This window comes from Agelaius tricolor, unplaced genomic scaffold (genome assembly GCF_023055355.1).
Source record: "Agelaius tricolor isolate 1412-34295 unplaced genomic scaffold, bAgeTri1.0.p SCAF_40, whole genome shotgun sequence".
Lineage (NCBI taxonomy): Eukaryota > Metazoa > Chordata > Aves > Passeriformes > Icteridae > Agelaius > Agelaius tricolor.
The window spans coordinates 1,583,186-1,601,950 of record NW_027269300.1 but is presented as its reverse complement, the minus strand read 5'-3'; the positions used below and the strand labels follow the sequence as shown (position 1 = coordinate 1,601,950).

Sequence of the window (18,765 nt, the reverse complement as noted above, 5' to 3'; positions counted from 1 at the left end):
CCTGGGGCTGTGAGTGGCCATGAGGGGCTGTGAAGGGCTGTGAGTGGCCATGAGAGGCTGAGAGGGGCTGTGAGGGGCAGTGAGGGGTTGTAAGGGGCCATGAAGGGCTTTTGAGGGGCCATGAGGGGCTGCTGGGGACCTTGAGGGGGAGAAGGTCTTTGAGAAGCTGTGGGAGGCCAGGCACCTCATGGAACAAAGGATCCATTATGACACTGTGGAGACAAGGAGACTGTTGTTGGCTGTACAAAAGCTCATTTGGAACCAAAAGTCCATCTTGACATTCTGGGGCCTCATGGAATCCTGGAGACCATTATGGCACTTTGAGCCTCGTTGAATCAAGGGGCTCTGCAGGGCCTTGTGGAATGAAGGAGCTCTTTGTGACACTGCAGGGACTTGTGAAAGCAATGAGACCATTCTGGCACCCTGAGTCCCCATCGCACCAAGGGGCCATTGTGACACCATAGGTCCTCATGAAAGCAAGGGGCCAGTGTGACACAGCCAGGCTTTGCGGAACCAAGGCTCCATTGTGATCCTGGGGAGCCCAATAGAACCAAGGGGCCATTGTGCCATTGTGCATTTCCAAGGAACCAAGGGAACCATTTTGACACTGCAAGGCCTCATGGAAGCAAGGGGCCATTGTGCCGCTGCAGAGCCAAGGAGACCATTGTGGTATTGCTGGGCCTTATGGAAACAAAGATCTCTTGTGATACTACGGGGTCTCATGACACCAAGAGGCCATTGTGATGCTGCAGGGCCCCAGGGATCCAAGAACATGGGAAAGTTCTGGTTGGCTTGGCTTAACTGGTCCAGCTGACCTTGGCATGTTGCGGGTTGCTTCTCATCTAGCTCATCTAGCCCCGGAGTCCTGTGGTTTCCTTCCTGTGCGAAATAACTCTCCTTTTCCTCCGGAGGTTCACGGCTGAAATTGGGATTCTACCTCCATATTTGATTAAATCCACAGATTATCCCATATGAAACCTGCCAGCACAGACAGCTCTGGATCGCCTTGACATGTTGGGGGCCACCTCTCATCTGTCCTCAAAACAATGTGGGGGGGAGGGTGGGTGTGCTTTTCTTTGCATAGAAAAGAACATCTTTCAATGCATGTGTCCATAACCAAAATTGGGAATCTGCCTCCAAAATTCCATATATCCAAGGATAGCTCCCAGACAAAAGCTGCCATACAAACAGGTCTGTCTGGCCTTGGCCTCCCTTGGGCTGCCTCTAATCAGCCTTTGCAACACTGGGGCTCTGCCCTTTCCTTCCTGTGGAGAAGAACTGTCATTCTGGTCCAGGCACTCATGGCTGAAATGGAATTCCACCTCCAAAACTCACCAAATATCCAAGGGTTGCTTTCAGACAAAAGCTGCAAGGACAGACAGGTCTGGCTTGCCTTGGCCTCTGGTGACTGCCGCTGATCTGCCTTCAAAACCCTGGGGCTCTGTGGTTTCCTTCCTGTAGAAAAGAACCGTCCTTCTTGTCCAGGCACGCATGGCCTCAACACATGAGCTCTGTACAGGGACAGAGGAGCTCTGGGCTCAGTGGGGTGGAGATTGAGGACAGCAGAGGAGAGCCCTGGGAGGGACTGAAGGGTGGATCATTTTAACATGGTAGAGAACAGACAGGGAAATAAAAAAAATCAAAGCTAAGGGAACCTGGGGAAGACCAGAGTAGGAAAAAAGAGAAAGGGATTTCCCTCACAGGGCAGGGCTGTGGAGCAACACATCCCCCAGAAGGAGTCTGGGTCAGCCCCAGGCTTTGTGTGGGCAGGCAGAGGCAGACAGGAGGCAGAGCTGTCAGCAAAGGAAGGGCCCAGCCAGGTGGGGCAGCCGGGGGATGTCGACAGCCTGCAGGGACAGAGGCGCAGGGCAGGGACACTGTAGGACAGCCTGGGCTGCACAGGGCACAGGCATGGGCAGCAGCTGCAAGACAGCCCTGCCAGAGCCAACTTGGGCAGCACTTTGGCCATGGCTGCTGGGCCTTGGCCTGAGCCGTGAGGAGGGGACAAGTGACCCTTGCAGGCCTGGGGCCTCATTGCCTCCTTGTCCCTGCTATCCCACACGCTGCCCATCATAGCAATAAACATAGACTTTCTAACTTTAAACTGTTAGAGAGTGTTTGTCTGTCACAGTTGGATATCAGTACTAGATCAATATCCATATATTTTTATTAAATCACATCACTGCCTCCAGTGTTCTGCTCTAACTGCAACCTGGGGACACTTTCTCAGTCCTGTCCCTCAGTGGGACCCATTAAACTTCCTAAACTTTGGTGTCTAAATTTAACTTTGAGTTCTTGAGAAGTTTTTGAAGACTCTCTCAGAGACTGAGTCTGATGTAAACAACACCAAATCCCCAAGAGGCTCATTAAAGTCCTTGTGCTGTGTCTGTGCTGCTGAGCTTTAAAGGAACAGCTCTTCCCAGGGCCAGCTCCTCTCCCAGCCCAGCAGGGCTGAGGGCTCTGCCTGCAGGCACTGAGGGGACAGGAGCCAGGCAGGGACAGGCTGAAGGCAATCAGGATTGGGAAGACATTGAGCTGAGACTTCAGCTGGGGAAAGATCTTCACAGCCCTGTGCATGGTGAGTGTGTGGGTGCAGGGCAATGTCCCCTGTGCTCCTGGAGGGATCTCCTGAAGCCAGCACACCCCAGAGCCTGGGGGATGTGTCAGGAGGACTCTCCCAGTTTCTCTGTGGCACAGGAGGAGCAAGAGGAGCAGGAGGAGGAGGAGGAGGAGGATGTGGTGCAGAGCGGGGCTGCCCTGGGCACCGTCAGAGGGACAGGGCAGGACGGCTCCTGCTGCCAGGGACGGCTGCAGGGGCTGAAGCTGGGGCTGCAGCCAGGGCTGCCCAGGGCTGTCCTGCAGAGCAGCTCCTGCAGCCCTCAGGGCTCTTGGCCAGCCCAGGGCATGTGCCACCTGCCAGGGGCAGCTCTCAGCCTGCCTGGCAGCTCCCCATGGACGCTGCAGGGGAGAAGTTCCAGGTGCAAGGAGCCACCCCCATCAGGGCAGATTCCTCCTGCTCTGGAGATGGTGCTGCATGGCCAGGGCTGCTCTCAGCTTTCTCCTAAAGGGAAGGGAAAGGGGCTGTCAGCTTTGGTTGTGTCCCTGAGCCTCCTGCACTGTCAGCCTGGGCATCAGCAGATGGGCCTCAGATCTCCCTCAGAAAGTGCCTCCTCAGCCTCCTCTCCCTACAGACAGCAGCAGCAGCACCTTGGCTTGCAGCATCTCTGTTTGTCTGGCCTGCCCTTAAGGCCCTGCTGCCAGGGAGATGCCCCTGGGCAGTGCCCTGTGCTGGGAGGGGTCTGCAGGACAGAGCTGAGCCCCCAGGACTGGGCTGGGCTCTGGCAGCACTGGCAGGGACAAGGCTTGGATAGAGAGAAACATCTCCCAGTAGGCACAACTCCAGGCAGCAGAGGGCCAGACCAACCCTTGGTATCCCGTCCTGTCCCGCTGCACAGGGAAAGAGAGAAGAGTTGGAGAGATTGATTTTGAAACTTGAGTCTTCAAAACGGCCATGTTTCTTTTTAAATGAAGTTTTAAATTTGTACATCCTGTACTAGAGGAAGGTGAAATAAGCAAAGGGCAACTGTGTGGGACCAGCAGGCCTGACTGCAGTGGGGCACAGGGAGTTTTCCCTCTGGGCTCCCCAGTGTTCAGCCTGAGAGCAGTGCTCAGGACAGGACTTCTGTCCATTTGAAAAAAAACAGAGTTACTTAGCAGCCCAAACCTACACCAAAAAAAAAATTAAAAAAAGAAAGGTAAATGAAATTTCCGCAAAGAAAGAGAAGCAATTTTGATTGCTTGTGTAATAAAATACCATAGGATTGACTCAAGGTACTTTGTCCAAATTGTCAATGTTGTCTTTGAACAGCTCAAAATGCCCAGAGTGAAGGAATGTCCAACAGCAGCTCCATCAGGCACTTCCTCCTGCTGGCATTGGCAGACACACGGCAGCTGCAGCTCCTGCACTTCTGCCTCTTGCTGGGCATCTCCCTGGCTGCCCTCCTGGGCAACGGCCTCATCATCAGCGCCGTAGCCTGCGGCCACCACCTGCACACGCCCATGTTCTTCTTCCTGCTCAACCTGGCCCTCAGCGACCTGGGCTCCATCTGCACCACTGTCCCCAAAGCCATGCACAATTGCCTCTGGGACACCAGCACCATCTCCTACTCAGGATGTGCTGCTCAGGTATTTTTCTTTGCCTTTTTCATTGCATCAGAATTTGCATTTCTCACCATCATGTGCTACGACCGCTACGTGTCCATCTGCAAACCCCTGCACTATGGGACCCTCCTGGGCAGCAGAGCTTGTGCCCACATGGCAGCAGCTGCCTGGGCCAGTGCCTTTCTCAATGCTCTGCTGCACACAGCTAATACATTTTCCCTGCCCCTGTGCCATGGCAATGCCCTGGGCCAGTTCTTCTGTGAAATCCCCCAGATCCTCAAACTCTCCTGCTCCCACTCCAGCTTAAGGGAAGTTGGGCTTCTTGTGGTCACTTTCTGTTTAGCTTTTGGCTGTTTTGTGTTCATGGTTTTCTCCTATGTGCAGATCTTCAGGGCTGTGCTGAGGATCCCCTCTGAGCAGGGACGGCACAAAGCCTTTTCCACCTGCCTCCCTCACCTGGCTGTGGTCTCCCTGTTCCTCAGCACTGACACATTTGCTTACCTGAAGCCCCCCTCCATCTCCTCCCCGTCCCTGGATCTGGCAGTGTCAGTTCTGTACTCGGTGGTGCCTCCAGCCCTGAACCCCCTCATTTACAGCCTGAGGAACCAGCAGCTCAAGGAATCTCTCAGGAAAGCTGTAACTGGATGCTTTTCAGCCTTTTCATTGTCCCGTAAGAGCCCTCACAGTGCTTTGCATTGGGAGCCACAAAGGAGCTGGAAACACACCCCTGGTTTGGCTCCTGCTGTTTCTCAGCATTGTCTCTTCATTAAGGGGCTGTAAGTGGGTCAGATCCTGGGAAAGGACAGCAGGCCAGAGACCCAAATTAACCAAACAGATTTTCCAGACTGTATGATACTGGTTCTGGTATAAAAGCTAAGGCAGGAGGAAGAATAGGGGGCACTTTCAATTTACAGTGTTTGCCTTCTTGATCAACAACTCCACCTGCTGAAGTTCTGCTTCCTGGGAAGTGGCTGAACATCACTTGCTGACAGAAGAAGAGAATAAAATTATTGGGGTTTTTCCTCATTGCTGGTGCATGTAAAAACTTCCCCTTTTGCTCTAGAAAACTGCCTTATCTCAGTCTACGATTTGTGTCCCATAATATTTTCTCTCCCCTGTCCAGCCAAGGAGGGGAGTGCTAGAGTGGCTTGGTAGGCACATGGACTCCAGCAGAGGTAACCCACCAGAAGAAGCCACAGAAGGCCTGCTTTTCTCTGTCAGCAGCTCTCAGTGCATATCATGAGAGGCCAAGTCTGTCCTTAAGTATATTTTAATTTTTTTTCTGCTTCTGATTCTGTTATATTAAAAGAAATGCTCTTATCCACCCCCTTCAACTTAATTATCCCTCCTGCTTGTGTGACCCAGAGAAATTGTGTAAGAAGGGAGTGTCACATTGTATTAAGGTGAAATAAATGAATATGCAACCACTTTGTAAAAGATTTTGTACTATCCTTATCACAGCAGGAATGAACAGAAATGGGCACAGCTTTGTGGCTGGCCCAGCTTTGGGATGGGCCCTGGGCCTGGAGCAGGAGCAGCTCTTGAGGGCCCCAAGGCCGGGGCTCTGGTGCTGCCCTGGGCAGATGGGATGGCAGCAGGGGCTGCAGAGCTCTCAGCATCTCCTGCAGAGGAGAGCAGGGCAGCCAGGGAGCCTCCTTTCCCTTGGCCAGGCACCTTCCCCCATGGTGGGGCTGAGTCCTGTGGCAGCTGCAGCTGCTGCTGTGCCCTTGCCAGGGGCTGAGGCCATGGGGCAGTGCCCAGAGCAGCCTGGCCTGAGCAGAGCTGTGGGGCCAGAGCCGGCTGGGCTGGGCTGGGCTCAGAGAGGCCCTTGGTGCTGCCCAGAGCTCAGGGCAGCTGGCAGAGCTTGCAGGGAGCTGGGCTGGGCTCAGAGAGCCTGGCCCAGAAACCATCAGTGTCCATCTCAGCCTGGCTGAGCGTGCAGGGGCAGGACTCAGGCCAGGCCTTGTGGGGCAGGGCTGGGGCCTGTGGAAGGCATTGAATACAGGCAAGTGCCCCAGAGAGGAGGCTGCTCTGTGCCCTTGGTGGCAGGGACAGATCAGGGAGGGGGCCCAGGACATTTGTCAGCACCAGCCTCTGTGCCCAGCCCTTGGCAGCCCTGGCTGCTGAGCCCAGCTTTGCCCTGGGCTGAGTTTGGCTGTGGCCCAGCTCCATCCTCCTGCGGGGCTCAGGGCCTGTTCCCAGCCATGGCCAGCCCTGGCTGCCTCTCTGCTGGCCCAGAGGCCAGCAGAGCCCGGGGCAGGGCTGTCTGTTCAGCCCCACAGGTGCCAGGGGCTCTGCAGGAGCTGGCAGAGGCTGCCCAGCAGGGAGGCCATGGGGCACAGAGCCCCAAGGCTGCTGTGGGCACCACGGCACAGGGGCCATTCCCAGCCGCAATGCTCCTGGCCTGGGCTGGGCCTGCACAGGGGCTGGGCCACCATGGCTGGGCCAGCACAGGGGCACAAAGGGGACACACAGCCGCTGCTGGGGCTGACAGCAAGGCCAGGCACAGACAGGGAATTGCTGAGCATGCCCTGTGCTGGCCAGGGCTGACTGTGCCAAAGGCAGAGCTCAACTGCCCTTGGGGGCTGCAGAGAAGGTCCAGAGCCCAAAGAGCCTCCATGACTGTGCTGGAGATCAAGGCTGGAGGAAGGAAAGGCAGGGCTGCTGTGGGATGGGGAGGGAGATTTAATTCCAGCAGACACTGATGTGAGGCTTAGGAAGGCTTGAAGAGAAGAGAAGCTTCCCAAGCCTCAAAGGGCAGGATGTTACCACATGGAAAACCATCTCCCCGTGGTGAGCACCCACAATGCTTGTTCTTCAAAATCCACTGGCCCATGGAACTGCACAATGCCCATTGTGTAAGAAGGAGAATTGCAAAACAACCAGCTCCAGTAGTGCCAAATTTTAACAGTTCACTGGGCAGTCAGGTGTGACTCTGGCCTCACCAGCCACGAGGGACCACCAAAGTGACATCCAGGACAGAAGAACACATCTGTGAAGGGGAGGAAAAATATGTTAATGATTTCAGGGAAATGATCATGTGTATGTTTATTCTGTGACAGTCACTGAATATGTAAATATGTATGTAAAATACAGACTGGTAACAGGAACTTTCCTGTACTCAGCATGCACAGCTTTGGGAGGAGCTATTCCCCTTTTGTGCATCTGGCTGAATAAGGAATGCTGCTTTTTTCTTCTCCCTTGGTCTTAAGCAGTTTCTTTTATTTTTTCAGACTTTTGGTAGCAGTGTCACAATGGCGCCTAACTTCCATAATGCCCCATCATGTCACAATGGCCCCTCAATTCCATGGGGCCCTGCAGTGTCACAATGCCCCCTTGGTTCCTGTAGTGTCATAAAGATCTCCTTGACTCTGCAGTATCACAATTGGACTCCTGGTTCCCTGAGACACCAAAGTGTCACAATGGATCCTTGTTTCCATTAGGTCTCACTGTGTCACAATATTCTCATCAGTTCAGTCAGGCCCCACAGGGTCCCAATGCTCTTCTTGGCTCTGCAGTTTTGAAATTGCCCTTGGTTCCATGAGGCCCTGCAGTGCCACACTGGACCTTGGTTACACAAGACCCCAGAGTGCCACAATGATCCAGCCTTGCTTTCCTGAGACCCTGAAGTGTCACAATGGCCCCTGGGTTCCTCGAGGCCCTGCCATGTCACAATGGGCCCCTTCCATTGGCCTACCCTGTGTCATAACAGTTCCTTGATTCCATGACCCCTTGTAGTGCCACAATGCTCTCCTTGGTTCCATGGGCCTCTGCTGTGTCACAATGGCCCCTTGTTCCCATGGGGCACCCCAGTATCACAAGAGTCTCCTCGGTTCCACAGAGTGACAATGGAGCCTTGGTTACATGAAGTCCTGCAGTGTCACAATGGACATTTGCAGGGCTGGAACTCCTCTGCTCTGGAGCCAGGCTGAGAGAGCTGGAGCTGTTCAGCCTGGGCACGAGAAGGCTCCAGGGAGACATTAGAGCCCATTACAGCACCTAAAGGGGCTTTGAGAGAGCTGGAGAGGGACTTTGGACAACAGCCTGGAGGGACAGGACAAGGGGGAATGGCCATGATGTGAAGGAGGGCAGGTTTAGATGGGATATTGGGAAGAAATTCTTGCCAGTGAGGGTGGTGACGCCCTGGCACAGGTTACTAAGAGAGGCTGCAGACTCCCCACCTCTGGAGGGGTTCAAGGTCAGGTTGGATGGAACAATCTGGTCCAGTGGAAGGTGTCCCTGCCCATGGCAGGAGATTTGAACTGGATGATCTTTAGGATTCCAACCCAAGCCATTCTTTAAACCTTGATTTTCCCCCTCCCTGCCCTCATTCAGCAGCAGCAGGTTGTCGTGTTCCTTTTGCAGCCATTTACTGCAAACACAGCGACTGAATTAACTTTTCTCTGGATGTGGCCTGCAGCCTCCATCAGCTCCAGCTGAGCTCTGGCTTTCACTAACACATGAACACACACTCAGGTCAGATTTCTGAATTCCTCCAGGAGGTGCCCAGCACAGGCTGCCTCTGCCCACTCAGTGCCAGCCCCTCTGCCCAGGCCAGCACAGCAGCCCTGGGCAGGGGACAGAGGGGCCTGGCCAGAGCTGGTGCCTGCAACAGAGGCTTCCTCTGGATTCCTCCCTGCAGGCCCAGAAATGCTCCCTTGGTCTTCTCCATGGACATCCCTTTCCCCAGCTGAGTGTGTCCTGGCTGGCTGAGCTGGCTTGTTCTGCTGCCCCAGCCCCTGATCCCCATAGGGCCCTGACCTGGCTCTGCTGCTCGGGACTCACCAGGTTCTGCTGCTGCCATGGCCGGGGCTGCAGGGAAGCAGCAGCTCCAGGGGGAAGGTTGCGGAAAGGCTCTGGACAGTGACGCCAGAAGGGGCACCCCAGGGTCTGCAAGTTCTCTGTGTGGGAGCTGAGCTTGTGAGCCCCTGAGCCCTGCCCAGTGCTGGGGCTGCACCTCCAGCTGCAAAGGAGATGGGACAGATGGGAGCAGAGACAAATCATTCCTGCTGCATTCTTAATTGTGTTTGCTTATACAGGTGACCTGGATCCATATGTAGAGGAGGTGTTTTGTGCCAGATAACACTGGTAGAGTGAGAAGAATAATATTATGCAGCTGAAAATAATATTTCATGCATAATTCACAATGAGGAAAAAAAAGACATATGATCAGAAGAGCATCTGAGTTTTTCAGACAACTAAAGACTCATTGATGTTCCAGTAGTCAAACCTGTTCAAATACTGTCCTCAGAGCTTCCTTGAGATGAGAGGTGACCACCAGAGGCCAAGGCCAGCCAGAGCTCTCTGTCCTGGCAGCTTTTGTCTGGGAGAACCCTTGCATACAGGGAATTTTTCAGGGGGAGTATCAATTTTGGCCATGGGCACATGGAAAGACGGATGGTTCTTTTCCAATGGAAGGAAAGCACAGAGGCTCAGTTCTCCTGGGGCTGGTGAGAGGCAGCCCTCAGCATTCCAAGATCATCCAGACCTCTCAGATGGCCCTTTGGAGGACAAACCAGCCAGACCTGTTCCATGTCCCCTTGGTTCCATGAGGCCCTGCAGGGTCACAATGTTCCCCTTGCTTCTGCAGTGTCACAATGGCCCTGTGCTTCCATGAGGCCCTGCAGGGTCACAGTGGCCCTTTGTTTCCCTGGGGCCCCACAGTGTCACAAAGGTATCCATGATTCCATGGGGCCTTGCAATTCCACAATGCTCTCCTTGGATCCACAGTGCACTGCAGGATCACAACGGCCCTTTGGTTCCATGAGGCCCTGAAATGCAGCAATGGCCTCTTGGTTCCACAGAGCCCTGCTGCTTCACACTGGCCCTTTGCACAATGAGGCCCAGCAGTGCCCCAATGATGTCCTTAGTGTCACAATGGCCCCTTGGTTCCATGGGGCCCTGAACTGTCAACATGGTCTCCACAGGAAGGAAACCCAGTGTTTCAGGGGCTGATGAACTGCAGTCACCAGAGGCCAAGGCCAGCCAGACCTGTCTGTCCTGACATCTTTTATCTGGGAGAAAACCTTGCATACAGTGAATTTTTGAGAAGTACTAATTAAGGCCGTGAGTACCTGGGCAGGAGGGACAGTTCTTTTCCATAGGAAGGAAAGCACAGAGCCTTAGTGTTTCTGAGGCACATGACCAGACCCTCATGCTGAGGTCAGTTGAACCAGTCAGGCCAAGCCAACCAGAACTGTTACTGGTTCCCTTGGATCCATGGGGCCCAGCAGGTGTCCTATTGGATCCTTGGCTGCATGAGGCCCTTCTGTGTCACACTGGCCCCTTGTTTCCACGGGGCCCCATATTGTCACAATGGTCTCTTGCTTTCATGAGGCCTTGCAGTGTTAAAATGGCTTCCTTGGTTCCATGGAGCTGCACAATAACACTATGGCCCCTTGCTTCCATGAGGCTGCAGAGTGCCACAATGGCCCCTTGGCTCTTTTGGGCTCCTCAGGATCCCAATGGCCCCTTGGCTGCATGAGGCCCAGCTGTGTCACACTGGCCCCTTGCTTCCATTGGGTCCCCTAGTGTGATAATGGTCCCCCCTTGCTTCCATGATGTCTTGCCGTGTCACAGTGCTCTCATTGGTACCGCAGTATCACATGGGACCCTTGGTTCAATGAGGCCCTGCAATGTCACAATGGACCTTTGGTTCCATGAGTCCCACACTGTTCCATGAATCCTTAGGTCCATGGGGCCCTGTAGTGTCACAATTGTCTCCTTGGTTCCGTGGTGCCACACAGTGCCACAATGGCCCTTTGGCCCAACAGGGCCTCATAGTGTCACAATGGACTCCTTGCTTCCATGGGGACACAAAGTGCCACCCTTTGGTTTCCCAAGGCCTCACAGTGTGAAAATGGCCTCCAGGGTTCCATGAGGCCCTGCTGTGTCACAATGGACCTGTGGTTCCATGATGCCCCAGAGTGTCACAATGGTCTCCTTGGTTCTGCTCTTTAAGAATCCCCCCTTGGTCCCTTGGATTCCGACTGTATCATTCTGTCCCCTTGCTTCCATGAGGCCATGCAGAGCCACAATGATCTTTTGACTTCATGAGGCCCCATGTGTCACAATGGTGTCCAGGGTTCCATGAGGCCTTGCTGTGTCAAAATGGTCCCTTGGTTCCATGATGTCGCATAGCAGACGAATGGTCTCCTTGGTTCCACAGTGTCAGAATGGCCCCTTTGTCCCATGGAGCCCCACAGTGTCAGTGTGGTCCCCTTGATTCCATGAGGCCCTGCAGTGTCATGGTGGCTCCTTGGCTCCATGAGGCAAAGCAGAATCAGAATGGCTCCTTGGTTCCATGGAGCACCACGGTGTCACCATGGTCCCATTGGTTCCACAGGGCCCCTCAGTGTAACAATGGACCTTTGGTTCCATGAGGTTCCTCAGTATCTTAGTGGCCCCTTGGCTCCGTGTGGCCCCGCTGTGTCACAGTGCCAGGTGGTTCCATGAGGCCCCACAGTGTCCAAATGGTCTCCTTGGTTCTGGGAAGCCCCACAGAGCCACAAGGGACCCTTGGTTCCAAGGAGGCCTTGCTGTGCCACAATGGACTTTTGGTTCCAGGAGTTTTCACACTGTCAACAATGCTCTGAGCACTGCAGTGTCACCATGGATCCTTTGTTCCATGAGGTTCCAGAGCATAACATGATCCCCTTGATTCCAGAAGGTTCTGCAGTGTCCCAATGGACCATTGGTTCCATGCAGCCCCACACTGTCACAATGACCCCATGGCTCCAGGAGCTTCCACACTGTCAGCAATGCTCTCCTTGGTTCCCTGAGGCCTTGCTCTGATACAATGGACTTTTGGTTCCATGGGGTTCCAGTGCATCACAATGGACCCTTTGTTCCATGGGGTTCCACAGTGTCACAGCTGAGTCCTTGGCTCTGTCAGCCTCTGCTGTCACCAAATGTCCAAACTATCAGAATAAGGCTCCATAACACTAATTTGGTGTTTCAGAGGGTATCATTTATTCAGGCCTAAGGTGCAACACGCAATAACTCCTAACCTTATTAGGACATGTAATTCTACCACTGTGTTGCTAATACACAGTGGCTAAATACGAATTACAACTTACCCATTTCCATAAAACCCACGCCAAGTTCCCAGATTCACTCCTTGTTTTCTCTATCCCTGCACCCTTGAGCCAGATGTCTTCTTCTTCTCTTCAACCATCCTTGCTGGGAAAGCAGCCCCTGCATGCCTTGTTCCTGTGCTGAAAGTTGCCAGGCATGGTAAAAATGGAATGAACCCTTTTGGTATCAGCCCCAGGCTTTGTGTGGGCAGGCAGAGGCAGGCAGGAGGCAGAGCTGTCAGCAAAGGAAGGGCCCAGCCAGGTGGGGCAGCCGGGGGATGTCGACAGCCTGCAGGGACAGAGGCGCAGGGCAGGGACACCGTAGGACAGCCTGGGCTGCACAGGGCACAGGCATGGGCAGCAGCTGCAAGACAGCCCTGCCAGAGCCAACTTGGGCAGCACTTTGGCCATGGCTGCTGGGCCTGGGCCTGAGGCAGGAGCAGGAGACAAGTGACCCTTGCAGGCCTGGGGCCTCATGGCCTCCTTGTCCCTGCTCAGCAGCCTGGCAGGGGCCGCCCCATGCTCCTGCCCTTGGCATTGCACATCCCCACATGCCAGTGCCCATCCCGGCAAGAGCCCTGAGCAAGGAGGGAGGGACAGCATCTGCCTGGCCAGGCCCTGGGGCTCAGGCCTTGGCCCTTGGCATTCCTCAAACACATCCAGCTTTGCTCAGCACCAGAGACACCTTGGCCTTGTTTGTCCCCAGCTGTCATCACTGCCTCCAGTGTTCTGCTCTAACTGGAACCTGGGGACACTTTCCCAGTTGTGTACCTTTGTGGGACCCATTAAAACTTAAAAAAACTTCAGAATTTCAATTTAAGTTTGAGTACTTGAGATGTTTTTTGAAGACACTCTCAGGGACTGAGTCTGATGTAAACAACATCAAAGCCCTGAGAGGGTCATTAAAGTTTTCCTAGTCCAGTCATGGAGAAAGATTTCAAAGAACTTGTAAGAAATACACATTACAAATTTCAAACGGTATATTTTATTTTATTTCTCTATAGAGCAGAGGTGATTGCAGCATTCTGTGATTGATATTTACCCAGGGTCTCTCCTCTGGAGCTGTGGCCTGCTCACAGAAGCTGTGCCTGGAGCTCTGGCCCAGTGTGGACAACCTTGCTCCACATTGACCAGCCCCATCCTGTCTGTCCTCACTCCCCTGGGACCTGCTGTGCTTGGAGAGCTGGCTGCACCCAGCCTAAGAGGGGTTTTCCCTTTTTGGGGTTTTTTGAAGCAATCTGAAAATCCTGAGTTTCCCCACTGAAAACAGACACACTGCTCAGGTGTGTGCCAGCCCCAGGTGCCACCAAAGCCACTGCAGAGCTGCCCTGGGCCAGCTGTGAGGGTGGATCATCAGCCCAAGCTGCACTGGGCCACTGCAAGGGGCTGTGGCCATGGGCACTGCACTGACCCCACTGCTGGGTTTGGCTGCCACGGCCATCGTGAGAAATTAAACTGTCCTTGGAAACACTGGGGAGGACTGGGACATACTGGGGAACACTGGGAACGCTGTGGGAGACACTGGGACATACTGGGAGTGACACTGGGGAGGACTGGGAAAACCTGGGGACATGAGGAATGCTAAAGGGAGAATCTGGGTGGGCTGGGAGGGACTGTGGGGGTGCACTGAGACAGTCTGGGACATACTGGGAGATACTGGGACAAACAGGGGACAATGGGGCATCCTGTGGATGACATTGGGGGGGAACTGTAAGGGACTGGGAATGAACTCAGGTGTATTGGCAGGGACTGGGCTGTAATGGGAGGGACTGGAGGGGCACTGGGGTTGTACTGATTTCAACTTAGGATGAAGGGGGCTTTACTGGGGTTATACTGGTCTGTACTGGGAGGGACTGAAGGAGGGTGAATGGGCCGTTCCCACCTCCACCGCATCCCATTTGCTATGGCTTCTGCCCATCACCACCAGCAGCCAATCAGCACCAGGGATCTGGGCCTGAGGGCGGTGCCTAGGTGGACGCCATCTTTTCTTTTTGCCTACAACTCCCGTCATGCCCCACGGCCGAAAACAGCCCAATTGCAGCCGGGACTACAACTCCCGTCATGCCCCGCGCTGCACTAAACCGCGGGATCTCTCCCCATCTGTCCCATAAGTGTCCCCCAGACCCTCCAGGATCCCTCAGTGCCCCCTCAGCGCCCATTCAGGACCCCCCAAAAGCGTCTCCAGCCCCCCTGAGTGCTCCCAAACCCACAGATGCCCGGTACAGCCACTTCTGGGAATTCATCTCCACTCATCCCCCGTGGCACCAGAGCCCCTCAGAACACAGTCCCGCGCCTAAAACTCCTGCCGTGCCCCGCGCCCTAAAGAGCCCGGTTAGAGCTCCCCGAGCTCTCCCCAAGGATTCCCGAGCCGTTTAAGTTCCCCCGACGACCTCAAGTCGCGGGTCGGACGCAAAAGTGTCCCCCAAGAGCCTTCCCGGACCCCCAAACTCCGCGTTCCCACCACTTCCGGGACTGCAGGTCCCATCATGCTCCGCGGCGCAGCAAAGCGCTATTCCAGCCGGGACTTCATCTCCCGTCATGCCCCATGCCCCTCCGGGAGCCATTGCAGCTGCGCCAAGAACTCCCGTGATGCTCCGCGGCCCTGGTGACCCGTATTAGACCCGCGCCTACAACTCCCATCACCCCCCGCGGCCCAGAGAACCCTGTCAGAGCCCCCCAAGGGCCTGCCCAGACCCTGAAGGGCCCCAAATTCCCCTCCCTGACCTCCAAGGGCCCCCCTGGACCCCCAAGTGCTGCCCCGGACTCCGAACTGTCCCTCAGAATCCCTGAGTGCCCCTCCAAGTGCCCACCCAGCTCCCCCAAGTGTCCTCCAGACCCTCAAGTTCTCTCTGAATTCCCTCCCCAGACCCAAAACTGCCGCAAATGTGCCCCAGAAATGGCTCCAGGGACCCCGAAGTGGCCCCCCTTTGACCCTATCGGTGAAAAAGATGATAAAAATTATGCCAAAAGGACTACAAATATTACTATTTACTATAAAGCGGAAGAAATACATAGCCAATAGAGATTAATTAATTGATGAAGGGAATTGTGTTCCTTAGAAGCAATGACCAATAATTTTCTTGGTTGCTAAAAATGTATCAATTTTTTCATATAAATATAAAAATTAGGTAACAAAATATTGTCTAATACTATCATATATTAGAATAATATTATTAAAATTTATTATTAATAAAATTTTATTTATAAGGAAAAATGCTTAAAATGCTTAAATTTGTTTTTTCTATGTTTGGATGCCAGTCCCAGGTCGGTGTTGTCAGACATGGTGAGGTGTGGGGTGAGGAGCAGTTTGTCCAAACAGGCTCAGCCTGCAAGGGGCTCATCCTTCTCCATGGCCAGACCTCCTGAGGAGACATTCAGCATCAAGATCACCTGGGGAATGCTTCCATCCCCTCTTCTCTGAAATGAAAAGTAAAAAAATATTCCCTTGAATTAAACCAAAAATCATGATGTGCACTTTGAAATCTCCCTCCTGAAGAGAACTCCAAACTGACTCCAGTCACTGCACAAGGCCTGGAGACTGGAAAACAATGGAAGGGAGACATAGAAGTCCTGAGGTCTTTCTGTATTTTAATCAGCCCCACGGTGGATTTGGGGCTGGGTCCAGGAGCCTCAGGCATGGAGAGAAGGATGAAGAAGCTGCTCAAGGAGTCAGCAGCAAAACTCCAAGTGCCTTGGAGCATGGCTGGGCCCCAGTGAGGGCAGGCAGTGCCAAAGGCTGCCCAGGGCCTGGTGAGAGCAGATCCTTGAGGCCAGGATTGCAGGGAGCCCAAGGCTCTGAGCAGGGAACTGCAGTGCTGAGCAAGGCCTGGCTTGGCTGCAGAAGCAGAAAGGCCAAGGCCTGAGCCCAGCCTGGGCCAGCAGGGCCTGTCCCTCACGGCTGCCTCGGGGCTCTTGGTGGGCCAGGGCGATGTGAGGGGCAGCAAGGACAAATGGCATCAACCTGCAGCCCCTGCCAGCCTCCCCAGGGAGGCCGAGGGAGAAACAAAGTGCAGCCCCTGCCAGGAAAGTTCCTCCTGTGGGGCCTCCAGAGGTGCTGCCCAAGCCCAGGGGACAAAGGCCTGGCTGCCTGTGGCCCTGCCAGCCCTGCCCAGCCCTTGGCCATCTGTCCTGCAGGCTGTGGCCCCTGGGCGTGCTGCTCCTCTGCCCTGGCCGGCTGCACTCGCCCATCTCGCTGTCCCCCAGCATTTCTCACCCAGCGTTTCTGTGCCCTCCCTGGGCTCCCTGCACCCAGCGCTGCCGGCTCCTGGCACACAGAGCCCGGCCATGGCCCAGCCTCACGCTGCCACACCTCCAGCACCAACATTCTGCCCTGCGAGGGACTTTGCTTTCTCCTCAGCTCCAGCCTGAACCTTCCTGAAATAAATAGAGCAGGAGATCTTTCTCATTTTTAATGCCTTTATTAAAAATTAGCTCAGGTGGGGAGAACCAACAGGTCGCGCTCACTCCACCACTGCTCCCAGGAATGGCATGGGGGAGGAGGAGCAGTGCAGCTTTGTCTGCTGGTCTGCAGGCAGACCTGAGGCTTCTGTCCTCACGAGAGCACCAGGAGATTCCCGGTTTTTCCGTTTGACATTCAACATCTTCTTTCTAGCTGACATCTTTTTAGGTTAGGGTGAGGGGTAAAAAGGGTCTTAGCAGACACTGGATTCTGTTCCTCACATCTAGGCATCACTTCTGTCTCTTAATTCCATGGTGGCTCATTGTTTTTCGTGGTTTTTCCTGCTAGATTTGGTGAGGGGTTTTCTCATTTGCATGCCAACCCCAATGTCACCCCTTCCTCACAGTCCCAGGTGCCATCTTCCAGGAAGCAGCAGGGTGATGCTCTACAAAGGGGAGTTCTAACCATCAACAAGGTAATTAAAGGAAAACTATTACCAACAGGGGATTACAACATGAAATTATTAACAACAGTTATAACTCCAACTTGGTAGCAATTGTTTTAACTTGTGAACTCTACAACTTTTAAAAAAAGGGACAACTTTTCTATTCATAACGGTCCCCCCTCTTTTTCTTTGATCGGGTTTAACCTTAAGCTCGCATCAACTTGCAATTTCAACTTGCAATTCAATGCAATAAGCATAGAATTTCCTTAAGTTTTTTATTGATTATAAATTTCTTGAGCGCTCTGGTAATCATGGTTACTTAACTTTATTACCTTTTCTGGTTTCTTCAGGTTAATTTCTTCAGAGATCCCTAGGTTGGTCTGCATGGCAGATATTACCATTTTTAATTAAGCAGGGAAGTAAGCATGATAAAAAGAGCAAACCAGCAAGTGTACACACAGTGAAGAAAGCTACCTTTTTCCACCAATCTCCTTTGAAAGTCCATAGGTTATCCCACCAAGTGGAATCAAGTGTGGGAGTCTGTTCTTGGTTACTTACATATGCTAGATTTTTATTTCATTTGAGATGTTTCTAATGATTGCACTCTTCATCTCTAATACTGCCTGGAGCTGATGATTCTGTTTTACATAGATATCAGGGTCCAATAAGCCCAGGACTCATCTTGAGCCCAGGTGGCTGGGCCATAAGTCTTGATAATTTTTCTTGGGGTCCGAACCTGGCTCTTACAATCTTGGATTCCCCCAATTTCAATTGCACTTTGCCTCCTCCCTTTGGTTTTTCTTAAATCATCGTATATAAGAACTCCTAAACTTGATCCAGATTCTTTGGGTAATAAAAAGAAAGCTGGTTTTATCATTCCAATGGTGCAACTGCCAGACCAGTCTCCTGGCAATTTAGTGTATGCTGTAGTACCACAGATCCAAAACAGGTGTTTAGGGGCCCCCCCAAAATGTATGCTTAGGTTCTGTTGGACATTTCCAATATTTAGAAATGGCTTTCATTCCCCTAAAGGGCTTTATCCCTTCTTCAGTATACTCATAAAATTCATATGCTTCATGGTAGATATACACTTGTTCTTTTATTTTCTTTCAACAGACCAAAATCTATTTGGATCTCTTGGGATCCACTGGGTAGCAGAGTTCTTTACTGCTAAATGCCTTTTACAGGCCATTCTTTTTACTGGTGTACTGTACCCCTTAATACTAAATTAATACTAAATTCTGAGTTATTCTGTATCCAGTTACAGATTTCTAATAGCCTTAGATTAATCTTCTCCCATGGCCTAATTTTGGTCATCTGGGTACAAACTCGACAATCAATTAAATTTAGTTTGTGGCTAACTTTTTTCACTGAATCTATGAATAGGTTCTTACCTCGGGGTATCTCTAAATGGTCTTGTTCTCTTATTGCTTTTACGGTCTCTTTCTCTTTGACCTGATGTACCAGGCTTGCTTCAGTAGCATCACATTCAAGCACAACCAGGTTTCTCCTACAGGGCACTGTCCCAGGAGTTGCTGCCTAAAAGTGGTGGTATTCTGGACTATCCAATACATTGGGGGAGGTTAACACAATTCGGGTTAGAATTGGTGTGGAATCTGGACAAGGAGCTCACTTCTTCCTCCTCATAGAGGTGTTGGTAGCACTCACTGCACGGCTCTCTTGGG

The 18,765-nt window shown here is 52.9% G+C and overlaps 1 protein-coding gene across 1 annotated transcript; it reads left to right on the top strand.

Annotated features, from left to right (window-relative positions):
- The first annotated feature begins 3,891 nt into the window (after positions 1–3,891).
- On the top strand, positions 3,892–4,941 carry LOC139603677 (olfactory receptor 14J1-like). The gene has a single exon (XM_071454567.1). It carries the CDS (start codon positions 3,892–3,894, stop codon positions 4,939–4,941), a length of 1,050 nt encoding a protein of 349 aa, XP_071310668.1.
- Positions 4,942–18,765: the final 13,824 nt, after the last annotated feature.